At 32.4% G+C, this 20,105-nt stretch overlaps 1 protein-coding gene across 2 annotated transcripts in view; it reads right to left on the reverse strand.

Moving 5' to 3' along the window:
* Positions 1-6,607: 6,607 nt before the first annotated feature.
* LOC142348790 (uncharacterized) overlaps positions 6,608-20,105 on the reverse strand; it is a 53,201-nt gene continuing 39,703 nt past the window's right edge. For both annotated transcript variants that reach the window (XM_075400288.1, XM_075400289.1), the window contains exons 4-5: positions 10,835-10,968; positions 6,608-6,935 (exon numbers count right to left, since the gene is read on the reverse strand). In XM_075400288.1, coding sequence (XP_075256403.1) covers positions 6,663-6,935; positions 10,835-10,968 — 407 coding nt within the window. In that variant the 3' untranslated portion in view covers positions 6,608-6,662. The remainder of the gene's footprint in view (positions 6,936-10,834; positions 10,969-20,105) is intronic.

A 20,105-nucleotide genomic window follows, 5' to 3' on the forward strand; every position in this document is an offset into this window, starting at 1 on the left:
TATCAATAAAAAGTAGCTCCATGGACTTGATTGTATCAAAGAAAATAAGATTTGTCTGTATAAAAAGAAGTACTCTGAAAAAACAGCACTTAAACAAAAATGACCTTTTTTAACCAAATATTTATTTGAACAGCTTTTCATTTACTCTTTTCCAGGATCAATGCTATTTGTGTTCCAAGGAAAATCTTAAAAATTATTTGATTGGGTTGTTACTTTATTTTCTTGAAGCAGAAAATGATAGAGAAACTAAAGAAAAAACGTTTTACAAATTACACCACAGCTTCTCCAGAGATCGATCACTGACTTCCATCTTGATCAGCAAAACTTATTTATTGAACAAAGTAAAAAAATTCTTCTTCTTCTGTACTTTTTGTGTTTGAAAGCTGCCATGAACTGAAATCAAAACGCTAAACATGAATTACCAAAAAAAATCAAGAAACTTTAGATTCAATACACAATTATTGTGCAATTATCAATCACAAAGCTCATATTAGCCTTTTCAATTTCAAAGCAGGTAAACCCCAATGGGTTGAGAGATTTTGAAAGATTTAAGTGGCTCTTTTGTTTTTCTTTGCTCTTGATTTTGTTGATGCAAAGTTCTTTTCATTTGCATAATTAATAAAAATTTATTTTTAATTTTTACCTTTTTTCTTTTGGTTTGATACTTTGGTACTATAAAGATCTCTTTTCATTATTTTTCAGTTCTAACCACAAGAATAGACGCATCGTGAAGAAAGAATACACCAAAGTTATCGAATTATCTTCACATTGAATACACTTTTGTTCTGATTTTTCAGAAATTTCACCTAATGATGGCTAACCATGCGAAGAATTATTGACCACTTCCTCTCTATTTTGTCAGAAAACATCATAATTAGAGTTCTTAACAGTTTTGGTCGAGGTTTGTATTGTATGATTGTGCTTGTCTCATCAAAAGTGTTTACATTAAGATTTTTTGTGACAAAAAAGCACTATGAAACTATTAAGAAACATTTGTTAGATATTTATTAGGTCTCTTGATCTCAACAACGATTGAAGCATCTTTGTATCAAATTTACTTCCTACAGACCACTTCTTTTCCATCAATTTTGAAATGTTACTATAGCAAATTCTAACTAGATTTTGAGGAGAACTTTCATTAATTGATTTCGAGCGTGGATCCCGTTCGCCCACATTTGATCATGAAAAAAAGAACGTTTTCAAAGGATAACCGGGGCAAAAATTAAATCCATCTCAGATATTTAGGTTGCCCCGAAAACTTTATCAGGGAAGCGAAAATAAACGTTCGTGCAAGAAGGCTGTCAAGTTTTAATTGTTGTTTAACGAAACAAAGACGACAAAAACAGAACTTCGATGAAGTATTGAAAACAAAAATTGCCGATCAAACTGTAAACATTGATTGAGTTACCTAACAAGACGTGTCTGTAATCTAGAGAAAACTATTGGCTACAGAAAAAAATTATCGGACAAAAACAGCACTCAAACGCCAAAAAAAAACGAAAATCACCTTTTTTGGTCAGTATCATTTGAACAGCTTATCTTCAAATCATTCTCGGAATCAACGCTATTTAATTCCAACGAAAGGACCTCGAAGTCAGTTAATTGAGCTGCATGTTATTTGTTTTGATGCAGACGAGAAGGTAGATAGTGAAATAAATTCAGATATATACTCTACTTTTTCAAACATTTGATCGAACAGGTGTTTCTATTCTGATCATTAAGTCTCATTGAAAAATGTTTTATCTCTCCTATAAAATATTTTTCGGATTCCGTCAATAAAAAAAATCTCCTCAATTTTTTTGGTTTCCACAAGCTGATTTTATACACAAATCCCAAAACAAATTTGACTTGAATTAGCTATTTTTTTGTATTCTATTGCCCGGTTGCTTCGCAGCACAAAACCCGCTGGCAATTCTCTAAGAACTATAAAGTGAGTTTAAAGCAATGCATAATTTTAAAAAGCAGTTACGTTAGTACAGCCGAGATTTCTGTTTTCGCAAAATACACATTTTTTTGGGTTTTTTCCGGATAGAGAAAATTACAATTTCTTCATATAATGACAACTTATTTCAGATAAAGTAATCTTACCAATTATTTTGCAATTTCACAGTTCGCATAGTCCTACAATTTACAATTTATCTTCAACCAAACAATTTGTAAAAAAAGCAACATTTCGCATCACCATTAAGACCTATTATAGAAACTATTATGTAGGAAAATTCAACTTCTTTAATAATTGCAATTATTTGTCAAAGATACATGTTCTGAACCATTCACAGTTCACAAAGTTCAAACAGTTCTTTCTGATCCAAAACAATACATATTACATCTGATCTACAAACAGCAACATATTACATTACACTAAGACTTAAAATTAAAAATGTTTATAGAAGAAATTGCAATTTTTTTAAATAAAAGCTTAATTTTTTTAAAATAAAGCTTTCCTGACCAGGTCTTTTGCAGACTCAGAGTTGAAATAGCCCCTACAGTTGGTTTCAAAATAAAAATCCCAGAAAAAAGGTGTTAGTTCACAAAACCGCTACGACTCATTATAAAACAGATTGTAGAGACAATTGCAACCTCGTTTATAAGAACAAATTTTTCAAAGAAATCTATTCCGACCAAATTTTTTTACACATTCACAGTTGATGTATCCTCTTCAGCTATTATCAAATCTTAAGTCCCAAAAAGCTATATTTCATTGACCTACTTAAGCACTATGACCTACTTTATAAAACAGATTATAGAAAAAATTGCAACTTCTTTTTGTAATGACTTCTTCAAATAAACCTATTCTGACCACTTTTTTTTGCAAATTCACAGCTTACATAACCCCCACAGTGGGTCCTAAAGCAAAAATTGTACAGGATTGGGCACTCTGCAAAAAACCAATATCAATTTGTTTCCCTATACCAGAATATATCAGCAATTTTTTTCTCTTTTTTCGGCTAGAGTTGTTCAAATTCTGTTTCAAAAGCTAATGAAACGATTGAAAAATTGATAGAATGTTTTTTCTGTGTCTCTCATCAAGGTTGCAAAAAAATTAGATTTTCATTTTGATTCAGAAGCTATTCAAAAGCAATATGTGAATTTTCCTCTGATTCAGGAGGATTCAGAGAACACTGATTCTAAATTTTTCTCTGATTCAGAAAGTTTTCAGAATCAATACAAAAACTAATTTGAAATCGTTCTGAATCAGCACTGAAAACCAAAATTTCACTGAAATTGCTCTGAATCAATACTGATGTTCTCTGAGCGTTAGGTACGGGGATATCTAAATTTTATTTAAGTCAATTTTCACTGTGATAACTTTTTGAAAAGACAACTTTGCGGACATTTGTAGCAAAATTGCGGACATGTGAACAGAAATCCCTGTGTCCCCCTTTTTTAACGGAGACGCCGGACTGAAGCATTTTTTGATAAGCAGGTTAGCACATACAATGAAAGACATAAATAAATACTACAATGTCCAGGAAGACTCAAAGACCATCGTCATCATATTGGTATGTGATCTAATTTCTCTTAAGTTTGTCGAGGCAGTTAAATTTATTAATCCATTCTTTGCAGGTCTTCTCTCGTTGAGGGTCAAAATTTGTCAAAAGCTTCCTTCTTAAGTGATCATCTAAATCCCCTTTGTCGCGGATTCAAATGGCCGGAGTGATAATTGTTGTAATCAATTGAAGGTTTTTTAAATTGCACATTCTTTGCTGGCCAATAGAGAAAAGTTTGAAAATTTTTGTGTTAATCACACATACCTTTCAACTAACTTGTCCTCGTGTACCAGATTTTTTTATAGACCTCAATAAGCGTAGAATCTAGTGGGTCAATGTGTTGGAAGAATGAAAGCCGACGAGTATAACTGTATAAACACTGCATAATGTATTCAGAGGGCATATAAATTTAGTATATCGTATGTGAAGTCCACATCTGACTATTTGTGTACGCTAAAATAACTTCGGATTGAATAGGTTTTTGCATTTTTCTAGTAGATGAGCATTTAAAGGTTTAATCTCGTTCAGAAATTATTAAAACTTTCGTTATATAGATAGACTTTATATTTTTAGCACCCAAATTTTGCATTAAATATTGCTTCTCTGGGTCTGTGGGCGTAATAAAAATTGAGCCGGGGAATCACGCAAGTGGTACCTTATCAATAAATTTCAAAACGCACTTTGAAAGAAAAAAAAGAGGCATATGACTACAGGTAATTATAGTAGGATCATAAATGATTTCTGGGTAATCACACAAGGATCATTTCTGATTTCTTTGGTATTTTACTAGGATCCCATTGAGAAATCAAACATGCACAGTATGAAATCATATGTGGATCCATATGAGAAATCAAAAAAACTTTCAACTGGGCGGTTATTTATGTTCCTTTTTTGGTTGTTTTTAATTTATTCTTCTGCCATATTTCCACGTTTTCATTGAGCTAAAAAAATTGGTTTGGTTTCAATCTTGCAGTAATGAGAAATTCTGATGACGTGCTCTGCTATAAAATTATTTTAAATCTGTTGAGTTAATATTCTCAACGTGATTGACCTCTTATCGATGCATTTTGTACTACAAATGCTAAATGGTTACAAACCAGCAGATTATCTTTAAAATATGGTTCGTTTATGTTATCAATCCTACAATTTGCTCCTGTTACATGATCGGTGGTTGTCGCTTGCCACACCGTAAGGCAGGAGACACCTCCATTTTTTCAAGTACACGGATCTTTTTCAATTCTGCTCATCTTCTTATAGTGGTCTTGGACTGAACTGTGTAAAATTGACCGCTTCATAATATATTGTTGTCATCCATATGCACAATTTTAATTCATAGGCAGGGTTGCGTAACACAGAACTTTAAAAATCATTAAGTGGGCAATTATCTAAAAGGAAATTGTTATAAAATTAATAGTGTTAGAATTGAATTATAATATTCACCATTTTCGGTTTCCACCATTTTTCACCGTTTTCACCATTTTCACAACGGAATAGAGTTACACAAAGAAATAAATTACTGATATCCTGTAAAAAGGCAAATCTTTGTAACTACTGGTCACAGATAAACGTAACCCAACTCCACCACTTTGAGCATGTATTAGACCAAATATTATCTGTAATTATTTAAGACGAAATTCAAAGACTTAATTGTTCTTATGAACGGTGCTATCATTAATTGCAGAATTGCTATCTGTATTCTTAAACCCCAATGAATATCGAGAGTGCAATTTTCGAGAGTTGAAAATAAGCACAAATAAAGTTTTATTTCACTTCGATCTAACTGACAATATCTTAGTTATATGATTTTTCATTGGTGGAAAAAGTGAAAAAGTTGGCGCGTAGAAAGCAGCAACTTTTGCAGTAAAAACTAGTTATTAAATATTGTCAATATTGTTCACACTAGCCCCAAAAACACACTTGGTGGAATACAGTTGATCAAATATCCAATTTCGAAGCAAAATTGAACTAAATTTGCCCACTAACTTATAACTAATTCCCACGCACGCTTACATCCTTCATCTTAAAACAAGGAACGGGAAAAAAGCGACAATATCGAGTCAATATACCCGAAAAGTTCGGCATTGGCAGCGTAATGATAGAGAATAATTTTCCCTAGTCAATTTAATATTAAGTTAGAATCAAATTAACCCTATTATTAATGTATGTAAATTCAATCAATTTAAAAGCCATCAATTAATAAAAGAGAAAGTTTGAATTCGGAATGAAGAGTTAATGCTCCTGTTTTTACAGAGTTTTTCTATTAAAGCCAATTGATTTCTCTTGTTGCTGGGTGCCAATTCAAGCGCCGGGAAGAGCTTCTGCTGGCTCTGCTTGTTTCAGTTCCTGTTCTTAGTGTTCTTGGCGAGCCTCGTAGGTGTTGCTTTGTTCGTCGTTTTTCCATGCGTGGTAAGATATCAAATAACAATTTTTATTCAAATAGCAATTTTGAATCAGATTTTCTTCAGAAGTGAGAATCAAATTAACTAAGTGTTGCTCGAAAACAGCCGTCATAATGACAACATCATCCAATATTTTACTGAGATGGCTAATAATAGTTGCGGCAAAAATACAAAATTTGAACTCATAACTTTTTTGACCACATGAAGCTCATCTTAGTTTCACCAATACTCAATATCAACAATTATGAATAATTCATTAACGTATAATGTGTCAATCAATACAAATTAATGTTTTTGGATCTCTTCCATTTGTACCTCACCCATTCCAGAATAGTGGTTATATTTTGTTTGCAGCCCTCAATTCCGCGTACCGTGTTGTAGAACGATTGAATTATGTTGAGACGTGATCTGTAACAGCGGGGGGGGGGGGGGATTGCATAGCGTACTGGGCACAAACAGGAAAAAAATCAATTTTTTAGCTACACATTTTAAAAAACGATGATTCATCTTTCACTGCACTTTTTATTCAACATCAAATACCAAATGATCATAAACTCAAACAAACTTTTGCCTGATTGCAACTGACAGCTTTATAAAAGTTTTTTTCAAAACAATCAACGGTCGTGTTATCACGTTAATAGAATTTAATAAAAAGACTCGAGCAATATTTATGGACAAAAAAAACAGTTAAGAAAGATTCAATTGAAATTGCGCAAAAATATGTTGCAATTGAGTCAAATATATAATTTTTTAATTGATGTTAAAAAAAGTTTTACGTTGATGTTTGTGAACTGTTTTGAGATTCCATCAATTCAGGAGGAAAAACGTGACATATCCATTCATGATCTTGACATATAATGTTCGTTTTGAACCAATCAAAAGTTAGAACTTGTCTCAATTTGTAATAATTGAACAAATGAAATGAGTTCTGGTCTTCGACGAATATTGCAAAGTCGGCCTTGTGTTTGATTTTCATCTTGAGAGAGCCAGGACCAAATCCAATTACAGTTATTATGTTCACACACAATCGTTCATAATAGCGAGCCTGAAATGTAAGATCAACCCGTGAATAGTCCTAAAACAACTAGCCCAACCCAACCGTCAAATTTGAACTCAACAGCCCAACCCAACAGCCTTATTTTCGTCATGATTTGGCTCTGTATCAGCCAAATTTTGTGTCCAAAAGACCATCAAATTTTTTTCGTCCAGTTAGATGTTTCTCCATTGGAGGGTTTTCAGAACCGGGGTAGAATAATAGCGTAAACGTAAAATTGATCATTCACAAACCTACACATCATTTACTTGTATAACATGTGATATGTATGACCAAAGGGCTCTTCTCTTTCCTTTATCCACCCTAAATAGCTGCTATGTTACCACCCGCATTCACTCCGAAAAAATTCGTTTCTCAATACAACCGCTTTATTCAGTTTTAATCTCTACTCGAATCTAAGATTAGATTTGAACCACTTTTACATTAATTTTGAAGAAAAAAAAAGTGATATGATCAGGCAAAATCAAGCAGCCAAAAAAAACTTGAATTGAACAAATCATTTTTCATTTTTGTGTAACTTATATGCAACAACCTAAATAAACATACCAATTAATTTGACGTGCATTTTCGATATGCATTTTTGCTCATTTATAAATAGGCAAAGTAATTTTCCATTAATTGGCAAACAGCTGTCATTTTCATCCCATAACGGTAATATTCCGTCGCTACTTTCAATTTCGAGTACATCAAAATTTTTATTGGCGGTCGAGCAAGCCGATGGGCAAGCAAGTCGAATTTTGAAAATGAGGTTGAGTAAGCCGAAAAAGTTTTGGGATACCCGTATTTTAAGTTGTCCCGGGTGGGCCCGTGGGCACACTTCGCCGCAATAACTGGCCCGCGGTAAAGCCCAAAGCGGATGAGAGGCATGGCCAGGGCATTGGTTGAGGCCTGTAACCAATAGAGGTCTAAAAATTAACGTATTTTTGTTTCTTTATTGCATTGGAATACAATAAGCTTTATAATACTATGCGCTGTATTGGTTGTAACTGTTAACAATGTTTTAATTCTGATAGATTACGTAACTGTTAGATAACTTTCGGCTTGCTTTTATGTCGGCTTACTTTGCGTCCACTATACTTTTTAAAATGAAAAACATGAGATCCATATTGACGAAATAGAAGTGACGAAGTGACGATGTGACATCCATAGAAATGACGAAATATTGACTATTCTAATTAAGATAATTAAACGGATCATTTCAACAATCCCAACTTTTTAGGGGGCTATACACGAATAGAATCTACTCGAGCCATTCATTAACCAATCGAAGACTACCAATAACTTTCCACGTATGCGTAAAAGATGTTAAACTTAATAGAATAAAATACGTCATGCTATGCCAATTAGCCGAATTGAAATACAAAATGGACAAAATTTACGACTGGCTGGTCGGTTGGCGCACTTGGCGATAACCGACCAACATTTTTCTGATTAGATCCCATATCTCATGAGAGGCATGGCCGCGAACAGTGGTCCGCAATTGGACTTAGGCTGATGATCGGCTATCTAAACTATAGGCCAAGTAATATTGTGGTTAGGTATAGCACGGAAGGGGGCGGTGATTCTCTACTAGGTACAAACGGTGTGGGGGCGGGAAATTGTTGAAAGGATCCCTAAAGGCAATTTCAAGTATTTGCAAGAATCCCCGGTTGACCACCATAAACCTTTCTTAGCAACCATATCCAAGCCATCTATGGTGTTTATGGTAACTTGTCAATCATATAATGGACTATAGAAAAAATAACATTGCTCAAAAAGCTCTTAAAGCAGACATGCATTGCACTCCGAGTGGAGAAAAACTCAACAAGGCACTTCGAAAAAAATTGAAATTCATTATGTCTTGATAATCCAAGACCATACACATATTAGGCGCCAAGTAAGACCATAAAATTCAAAGTCAAACTACAATATAAAACAAATACGAACAATAACTAAACTAACGTCTTGTGACTGCATTAAATCTTCAAAAAAAAACAAATTCATTGGTTTAAATTTTTATGTCCTGGCAACCATATCTAAGAACATAAATACCCATGGTCAAGCCCATGGTTGCCAAGACATCAATGACCTCTCTAATTTTTTATGGAGCATCTAAAAAGCATCAAATATTAAATGAGGTGGCCAAGAAGCTTGTCAAAAACGTATGCCAACAAACAAAACATTAATTACATAAAAAGCAGTGTGTCTTTATCACAAAACTTTATTCAAAAAAAAACTCAAAGAAAGCCGTTGTCAAATTCTCTCGAGCAATGCACCACAAAAAAGTACAAAATTGTACAGTTTTCTGAAATCAGCTGAAGCCGCCTGCATGTGACCTGATTCTAAAATGGAACGTGTATGGTCTCTTGTAAGAACCATAAAGGAATCATATAAGAACCATATAAGAGTCATATATGGTATCATTTTACCATAAATTGTAATTATGTGTGGAAAGGTTTAAATGTCGCGTGCGTTGTTTGAAGGTGCTCCTTGAACAAAAACAAATAAACTTGAAATCTTGGATGCCATATATTAATCATATATGAAATTCTTGGCAACCATAGCAAGATCATTTTGGAAGTTTTGGCATGGCCGGTATGGAACCATATATGGTTGTTTGACATGTTTCCCAAGAAAGGTCAACCCGGGTTAGTTGATTGCGAAACAAATTGACAAAAAGCTAATAATCAAATACTTATATCATGGTCCAAAGACTCTAAGGTATCTAAATTAGTTCTAAAACAAGTAGCCGCCATATTCGTTATTTCAAAGTTTTTGCATTATCAGAATGTTCCTCCGCAAAACGGTCCTTTGATTATGAAGTTAACCAGTCATGAATCTCGTTCCGGTACGTCATAAAAAACAAATAATTAGGATTTAGGATCAATTATTGCCATTCTGAACGGATGCTAGGAAGTGCTTCGCCCGTTGGAGCATCGGGCCTCAATTTTGAGTTTCTCCTGATCAAGCACCGTTAACTATTGACTGAAGAAGGAAAATTCTGAAGAAACTATTATCACTATTTTTTGCGTTAATACAAGAACTTCCTCGCGGAGATACATTAAATTTCTTACAAGTGAAAACAAAATTCCTCAACACGGGTAGTAGTGACTGTTTAGTCCTGTTTTGAACCAACTGACCAAGCTGTAACTAATTTTCTCATTCACCTACACCCCTGATTTTAAAAGCTTTGAACAATAATATTTTACAAGTGATCTAGTCGAAGTCGAGGAGTTTTGGGGGGGATTTTCCTACTTCAAATTCTACTGGATGAGCACAACGCTAAAGTTTATTCACACACTAAATAAAGTTAAGGTAATTTTACCTAAAAAAAACCTCCTAACTCACCTCAACTGTTAAGGTAGATTTGCCTTTCCTTAACTCACATTAACTAAGACTAACTTTGCCCGAATTTTAACTGAAAAATGAAGGCCTCACTACCCTAAAAAACATTAAATTTTACTCTAAATTGCCTGAAAATTACCTTAATTATTACCTTAGAGTTACCTTAAAAATTCCCCTAACTTTGCCTTGACCAAGCCAGAAATTTACCTTAGTTTTATTTAGTGTGCAGAAACTTTACTTCCAAAACTTTTTTCAGAAATTATTTTTGAACCAACGATCTTTTCATAACAACATCTGTTGACCACTGTCTTTTCATACCTCATATTTCTTTATCACAGCTTAGCCTATTTCATAAGTCTAACTATTCTCAATTTGGGTGTGATTATCTATTTGCTATAACCAGCTATTTGCTCATTAATAAGTCTAATAGTGCTCAAACACGTACAAGTGTGGGGGGGGGGGGGGGGGGTGTTTCAACATGTATAGAGCGGGGAGGGGGCGGGGCAGGTCTAAATGGGGTGGAAGGACAGCAGAAAAGAAACGGCAATAGAAAGAAGAAAAAATACCTTGATGAGGTTGACTGTTTTGCCTTCCGAAGTGTAATTCATGACAATTGACAAGTAATCGAAAGGGGAGAGATTCTGAGCCTGCCCAAACTCCTTGTAAATTCCCATCTGGTTACCACAACACCCTCCACGTTCTAGCACAAATCACACAAACATGTCATATTTGAATTTTCTTTAACTCTGCATACCCGAATTTTTGTCTAAAGCTTTGCTATGATAACGTTGATATACAACTATAAGGAATAATTATAAATCCTTATAAATATTCTTTATTTTTTAGTAGGCGTTTAAATTGTGATATTCTGTGATATTAAGCGGCCATGCTTCACAGGCACTGAGGGAAGTAACCCGGAAGGTGCAAGCTAGTTATTGCTCCCATCGGCTAACAAGTTGGAAAATGTTAAACTTCAATTTGTTTAAGTTATTCTGTCAATTTATATGTATTCGTAGCATGGAAACTTCTGATTTAATAAAAAATCTCTGGTTAAAATGGTCTACAAAAATTAAACTATCTCTAAGGATCTTTCTGCTGCGTGCATTGATTCAATTTCCGTTCGATTAATCCATTTTCAAACAGCCGAATAAAACCAAATGCCCCAAATTGCATACACAACAAATCAATGAATGTCCCTATTGCACACTTTTCAAAGAAAAGAAAAATGATTATAAAACCATAACAAGGCGGCTCGGTAATTTGAGATCGCACATAAGGTTCCGGCCCCGCTCATCCACAATTTTGGCATAATTGTCTACCAAATGAGGAACAGATAGAAAAACACAAAAAATTCAAGTATTTTTCAAAAAAAACTGTTGTATGAACGAAAAGATAGCCTCCAAAGCAAATAACTCAGTGGAGTGAAAAATGATGCCTTAGATTGATGAGATATGCCGAAAATAAGAAAGCGAGCGAAGACGAACGGCAAAATCAAACAACAACAAACATTATTTACATCAAAAAATTGATGTCCGTTTTAAAAAACAAAACTTAATAGCAAAATCAAAATAGCGTCAGATGAAACTGAAAATAAACAAAAAAACTTGTAATTCACCAGAAAAAAGTGGTTATTCACCAGTTGAATAATAAAGTTTGGTAACGATCAGACGAAAAAGAACAGAAACTTTAAAAGTTAGAAAATTCGCTGAATTAAAAAAAAACAATTAATTTCAAAGTAATGAAAACCATTAGGTCTCAACTAAAATATCCCATAAGTTTACAATTACCAATGCTTCTATAGAAGGGAATGAAGAACTCTTGGTATTCATTTTTTATGCAGTTACAAAAAGAACAACAAATAGACAACAAACTAAAAATAAATTAAAACTTGCCAGAAAATGCTTTGGAAGTCGTAAAGCCATACGTTGGCCCCAAAAATATGTTCAATTGCACCACCATCGAACACCGATAATGTATTATGTGGCCACTCATCAATGAAAATAAGCAGCAATTAGACAAAAATGCAAAATTAGGTAATTCTTGTTTTGCTTTTTCAAAAAAATATATATTTCCAAAGACATGAAAGTCATTAATTACAAAATCTAAAATTTGAGTAGGTTCGTTTATTCTTCCAAAGGAAGCCCTTGAGACTTGCAATTATCCAGAATATGTCTTACGTCTACAAAAAGAACGTCAAATTTGACAAAAATCAAAAACTCATTTACTTTTTTTGTGAAAACCCATGTGGAAGCCAGTAAAATCATAACGAATTCTCCTAAAACATTAGATATTGTGACACCAATCCCTTTAGACACCTTCCCTTGAAATGTATTATGTGACGTCTCATTAATGAAATTAGGTAACACTCAGACCAAAAAGAAAAAAGGCAAGATTATGTAATACTTGTTTTCATCGAAAAAAAATTATTTCCAAAGACATGAAGGCCATTAATTACAGAATGAAAATAATGAACAGATTGTTTCATTCTTCCAAAGGAAGCCCTCGAGATCTGCAATTATCCAGAACATGTCTTACGTCTACAAAAAGAACGTCAAATATGACAAAAATTCAAATATTATTACTTTTTTTGTGAAAAACAAGTGTCGAAGACAGTTAAGTCATAACGAATTCTTTAAAAACATTAGATTTTGTGACACCAATTCCTTTTTACACCTTCCCTTGACAAAATATTGTCATCTTTAGCCTTTAATTAACGAGACCAGGTAACAACGAGACAATAAAGGGAACAAAATTGAGAAGTTGAAATGTTTATTTTTCATTTTTGAAAACAATTGTTTTCAAAGTCATGAAAACCATTATGTATTTTCTAATACCAGAAAATCGGCTAATCTATTCTTCCAGGAAAAGCCAATCAAACCGGGTCATTGTACAGGAAATTGAATACGACTAAAAAGAAAAAGTAAAAACGACGGTTAAAGACAAAGTTAAAAAAAACCAATTAAATTCTTCGAGAAAGTTTTGTCGAAGCGGTAAAGAACCACAATCTATGTCTTTAAGGATTTGAATATTATCAATTATGCGCTATTTTGAAGGCGAAAAATGTAGTATATGAAAAGACAATAACGTGATAATTTGACCACAATCTATATCTTTAAGGATTTAAATATTATCAATTATGTGTTATTTTAAAGGCGAAAAATGTGATATATGAAATGACAATAACGTGATAGTTTGACAAAACTAGAAAACATGAAAAATGGGCAAATACCTAAAAATGAAAACAAAATTGTGAAATCTAGTAGTATCAAAGCCAGAACACCAAAACTTAAGGCATAAAACCACATTAAAGACTAAACTGAATTCAGCAGAAAGAAGGAGCACTGTTTGATTGCTGACACTAAACTACAAAATGACCAAATTAAGAGAAAATGGACGCAAAGCTCAATAATCCATTTTTTATTTAAAACTCAAACATTTTAAAAGTCGAAACGACAATAAGCTTTCAAGCAATCGACTAGATAATTTAATTTTGAGCTAATTAGGAAGCCAATAAGAACTATCACTTTTGATATTTGATTTGAAATGTTCGGTACTTAATTAATAAAAAAAAGATCCAATTTTTTTTTAAAAAAAAAACGACTGATGACAATCCGAATTATTTTTGGACTGTAACGGTCCAAGGTTGGTACAGATCTGGTCCTGCTAATGCTGATTGTCCTTTAGGAATATTTAATTTTGGGAATGTCATTGATATAGATTTTTTTTAAGTTAAAAATTCAAAAATAAATGCTGCGTTTTTGATAATCAACGAATAAAGATAGCAAAAAATGACAGTGTTTTATTTATAGAGCACTCTCAAAGGAAGTTGAAGTGGAATGAGCGCCCTTTTTAGTCCACAAAGATTGTTTTGGTGGTGTTTGGGTGTGCACTCCTCGCAAATGTAATCAGAGTGGACTAAAAAAACTTATTTTGTGTTATGTTTTATGAACAAGTCTGAATTTTCTGAAATATTTGGCCGGAATTTGTGACAACAAAAATTCAATGAAAATAGCCGACAATATGTTTTGTCTTTAAACGTAAAATCAACAACATTTTCTTGAAAAATTTTATTAAATTTTATCGAAATTGGCGAAGTTTTAGTCAAAAATTTCGAAAAAATAGAATGAAATCAACGGAATTCACTGTTTTCTTGAAAGTTTAAACCTCGATATCTCCCTGTCAAAAACGAAAATCAAGAAAATCTTTTTAATTCCATATTCTACGCTGGACAAGCTTTCTAATGATACCAGTCCCAACTCTCTACGATGAATATATCGATCGGCCAAAATTGACTGAACAAAAAAAAACCATTTGATTATATAGTTCCTCCCCCTCAAGAGGGGTCGGAACAATAAATAAAATAATAACTACAAACCAATAAGAAACAAAAATCAATGTAATCCTTCAGAAAACAGCCTCCTGGTTAAATAGAAATCGACTGACTTCTATTTTGGCATAATTGTCTACCAAGTGAGGAACAGATAGAAAAAGACAAAAAATTCAAGTATTTTTCAAAAAAAAACTGGTGTATGAACGAAAAGACAGCCTCCAAAGCAAATAACTCAGTGGAGTAAAAAATGATGCCTTAGATTGATGAGATATGGCGAAAATAAGAAAGCGAGCGAAGACGAACGGCAAAATCAAACAACAACAAACATTATTTACATCAAAAAATTGATGTCCGTTTTAAAAAACAAAACTTAATAGCAAAATCAAAATAGCGTCAGATGAAACTGAAAATAAACAAAAAAACTTGTAATTCACCAGAAAAAAGTGGTTATTCACCAGTTGAATAATAAAGTTTGGTAACGATCAGACGAAAAAGAACAGAAACTTTAAAAGTTAGAAAATTCGCTGAATTAAAAAAAAACAATTAATTTCAAAGTAATGAAAACCATTAGGTCTCAACTAAAATATCCCATAAGTTTACAATTACCAATGCTTCTATAGAAGGGAATGAAGAACTCTTGGTATTCATTTTTTATGCAGTTACAAAAAGAACAACAAATAGACAACAAACTAAAAATAAATTAAAACTTGCCAGAAAATGCTTTGGAAGTCGTAAAGCCATACGTTGGCCCCAAAAATATGTTCAATTGCACCATCATCGAACACCGATAATGTATTATGTGGCCACTCATCAATGAAAATAAGCAACAATTAGACAAAAATGCAAAATTAGGTAATTCTTGTTTTGCTTTTTCAAAAAAATATATATTTCCAAAGACATGAAAGTCATTAATTACAAAATCTAAAATTTGAGTAGGTTCGTTTATTCTTCCAAAGGAAGCCCTTGAGACTTGCAATTATCCAGAATATGTCTTACGTCTACAAAAAGAACGTCAAATTTGACAAAAATCAAAAACTCATTTACTTTTTTTGTGAAAACCCATGTGGAAGCCAGTAAAATCATAACGAATTCTCCTAAAACATTAGATATTGTGACACCAATCTCTTTAGACACCTTCCCTTGAAATGTATTATGTGACGTCTCATTAATGAAATTAGGTAACAATCAGACCAAAAAGAAGAAACGCAAGATTATGTAATACTTGCTTTTATCGAAAAAAATGATTTCCAAAGACATGAAAGCCATTAATTACAAAAAGAAAATAATGAATAGATTCGTTTATTCTTCCAAAGTATTTCATCGAGACCTGCAATTATCATATGTCTTACGTCTACAAAAAGAACGTCAAATATGACAAAAATTCAAATATTATCACTTTTTTTGTGAAAAACAAGTGTCGAAGACAGTTAAGTCATAACGAATTCTTTAAAAACATTAGATTTTGTGACACCAATTCCTTTTTACACCTTCCCTTGGCAAAATATTGTCATTTTTAACCTTTAATTAACGAGACCAGGTAACGACGAGACAATAAAGGGAACAAAATTGAGAAGCTGAAATGTTTATTTTTCATTTTTGAAAACAATTGTTTTCAAAGTCATGAAAGCCATCATGTATCCTCTAATACCAGAAAATCAGCTCATCTAGTCTTCCAGGAAAAGCCAATCAAACCGGGTCATTATACAGGAAATTATATACGACTAAAAGACAAAGTAAAAACGACGGTTAAAGACAAAATTAAAAAAAATTCAATTAAATTCTTCGAGAAAGTTTTGTCGAAGCGGTAAAGAAACACAATCTAGATCTTTAAGATTTAAATATTATCAAACATGCGCTATTTTGAAGGCGAAAAATGTAATATATGAAAAGACAATAACGTGATAATTTGACCACAATCTATATCTTTAAGGATTCAAATATTATCAATTATGTGTTATTTTGAAGGCGAAAAATGTGATATATAAAATGACAGTAACGTGATAATTTGACAAAACTAGAAAACATGAAAAATGGGCAAATACCTAAAAATGAAAACAAAATTGTGAAATCTAGTAGTATCAAAGCCAGAACACCAAAATTTAAGGCATAAAACCACATTAAAGACTAAACTGAATTCAGCAGAAAGAAGGAGCACTGTTTGATTGCTGACACTAAACTACAAAATGACCAAATTAAGAGAAAATGGACGCAAAGCTCAATAATCCATTTTTTATTTAAAACTCAAACATTTTAAAAGTCGAAACGACAATAAGCTTTCAAGCAATCGACTAGATAATTTAATTTTGAGCTAATTAGGAAGCCAATAAGAACTATCACTTTTGATATTTGATTTGAAATGTTCGGTACTTAATTAATATAAAAAAGATCCAATTTTTTTTTAAAAAAAAACGACTGATGACAATCCGAATTATTTTTGGACTGTAACGGTCCAAGGTTGGTACAGATCTGGTCCTGCTAATGCTGATTGTCCTTTAGGAATATTTAATTTTGGGAATGTCATTGATATAGATTTTTTTTAAGTTAAAAATTCAAAAATAAATGCTGCGTTTTTGATAATCAACGAATAAAGATAGCAAAAAATGACAGTGTTTTATTTATAGAGCACTCTCAAAGGAAGTTGAAGTGGAATGAGCGCCCTTTTTAGTCCACAAAGATTGTTTTGGTGGTGTTTGGGTGTGCACTCCTCGCAAATGTAATCAGAGTGGACTAAAAAAACTTATTTTGTGTTATGTTTTATGAACAAGTCTGAATTTTCTGAAATATTTGGCCGGAATTTGTGACAACAAAAATTCAATGAAAATAGCCGACAATATGTTTTGTCTTTAAACGTAAAATCAACAACATTTTCTTGAAAAATTTTATTAAATTTTATCGAAATTGGCGAAGTTTTAGTCAAAAATTTCGAAAAAATTGAATGAAATCAACGGAATTCACTGTTTTGTTGAAAGTTTAAACCTCGATATCTCCCTGTCAAAAACGAAAATCAAGAAAATCTTTTTAATTCCATATTCTACGCTGGACAAGCTTTCTAATGATACCAGTCCCAACTCTCTACGATGAATATATCGATCGGCCAAAATTGACTGAACAAAAAAAACCCATTTGATTATATAGTTCCTCCCCCTCAAGAGGGGTCGGAACAATAAATAAAATAATAACTACAAACCAATAAGAAACAAAAATCAATGTAATCCTTCAGAAAACAGCCTCCTGGTTAAATAGAAATCGACTGACTTCTATTTTGGCATAATTGTCTACCAAGTGAGGAACAGATAGAAAAAGACAAAAAATTCAAGTATTTTTCAAAAAAAAAACTGGTGTATGAACGAAAAGACAGCCTCCAAAGCAAATAACTCAGTGGAGTAAAAAATGATGCCTTAGATTGATGAGATATGGCGAAAATAAGAAAGCGAGCGAAGACGAACGGCAAAATCAAACAACAACAAACATTATTTACATCAAAAAATTGATGTCCGTTTTAAAAAACAAAACTTAATAGCAAAGTCAAAATAGCGTCAGATGAAACTGAAAATAAACAAAAAAACTTGTAATTCATCAGAAAAAAGTGGTTATTCACCAGTTGAATAATAAAGTTTGGTAACGATCAGACGAAAAAGAACAGAAACTTTAAAAGTTAGAAAATTCGCTGAATTTAAAAAAAACAATTAATTTCAAAGTAATGAAAACACTCAACTAAAATATCCCATAGGTTTACAATTACCAGTACTTCTATAGAAGGGAATGAAGAACTCTTGGTATTCAATTTTTTTTGCTTTGTAAGTCGGAAAGCCATATTTTGGCCCGAAAAAAAATGTTCGAGTGCACCATCATCGAGCACCGATAATGTATTTTGTGGCCGCTCATTAATTAAAATAAGCAACAATTAGACAAAAAATACAAAATTAGGTTATACTTGTTTTGTTCTTCAAATAAAATATATTTCCAAAGACATGAAAGTCATTAATTACAAAATGAAAAATTTGAAAAGGTTCGTTTATTCTTCCTAAGGAAGCCCTTGAGACTTGCAATTATCCAGAATTTGTCTTACGTCTACAAAAAGAACCTCAAATATGACAAAAATCAAAAATTCATCAACTTTTTTTGTGAAAAACCCGCGTGGAAGCCAGTAAAATCATAACGAATTCTCTTAAAACATTAAATATTGTGACATCAACCCCTTTAGACACCTTCCATTGATAAGTATTATGTGACGTCTCAATAATGAAACTAGGTAACACTCAGACCAAAAAGAAAATAGGCAAGATTATGTAATACTTGTTTTCATCGAAAAAAAATTATTTCCAAAGACATGAAGGCCATTAATTACAGAATGAAAATAATGAACAGATTGTTTCATTCTTCCAAAGGAAGCCCTCGAGATCTGCAATTATCCAGAACATGTCTTACGTCTACAAAAAGAACGTCAAATATGACAAAAATTCAAATATTATTACTTTTTTTGTGAAAAACAAGTGTCGAAGACAGTTAAGTCATAACGAATTCTTTAAAAACATTAGATTTTGTGACACCAATTCCTTTTTACACCTTCCCTTGACAAAATATTGTCATCTTTAGCCTTTAATTAACGAGACCAGGTAACAACGAGACAATAAAGGGAACAAAATTGAGAAGTTGAAATGTTTATTTTTCATTTTTGAAAACAATTGTTTTCAAAGTCATGAAAACGATTATGTATTTTCTAATACCAGAAAATCGGCTAATCTATTCTTCCAGGAAAAGCCAATCAAGCCGGGTCATTGTACAGGAAATTGAATACGACTAAAAAGAAAAAGTAAAAACGACGGTTAAAGACAAAGTTAAAAAAAACCAATTAAATTCTTCGAGAAAGTTTTGTCGAAGCGGTAAAGAACCACAATCTATGTCTTTAAGGATTTGAATATTATCAATTATGCGCTATTTTGAAGGCGAAAAATGTAGTATATGAAAAGACAATAACGTGATACTTTGACCACAATCTATATCTTTAAGGATTTAAATATTATCAATTATGTGTTATTTTAAAGGCGAAAAATGTGATATATGAAATGACAATAACGTGATAATTTGACAAAACTAGAAAACATGAAAAATGGGCAAATACCTAAAAACTTTAAAAAAATTGTGAAATCTAGTAGTATCAAATCCAGGACACCATAACTTAAGGCGAAAAACGACATTAAAGACTAAACTGAATTCAGCAGAAAGAAGGAGCACTCTTTGATTGCTGACACTAAATTACAAAACGGCCAAATTAAGAGAAAATGGAGGCAAAGTTCAATATTCCATTTTTTATTTAAAACTCAAACATTTTAAATTCAAAACGACAATAAGCTTTCAAGCAATCAACTAGATAATTTAATTTTGAGCTAATTAGGAAGACAAAAGGACCTATTACTTGTAAGCTTTGATTTGAAATGTTCGGTACTTAATTAATATAAAAAAGATCAAAATTTTTTTATAAAAAACCGACCGATGACAATCCGAAT

This window comes from Convolutriloba macropyga, chromosome 10, assembly GCF_964194025.1.
Source record: "Convolutriloba macropyga chromosome 10, txConMacr16.3, whole genome shotgun sequence".
Lineage (NCBI taxonomy): Eukaryota > Metazoa > Xenacoelomorpha > Acoela > Convolutidae > Convolutriloba > Convolutriloba macropyga.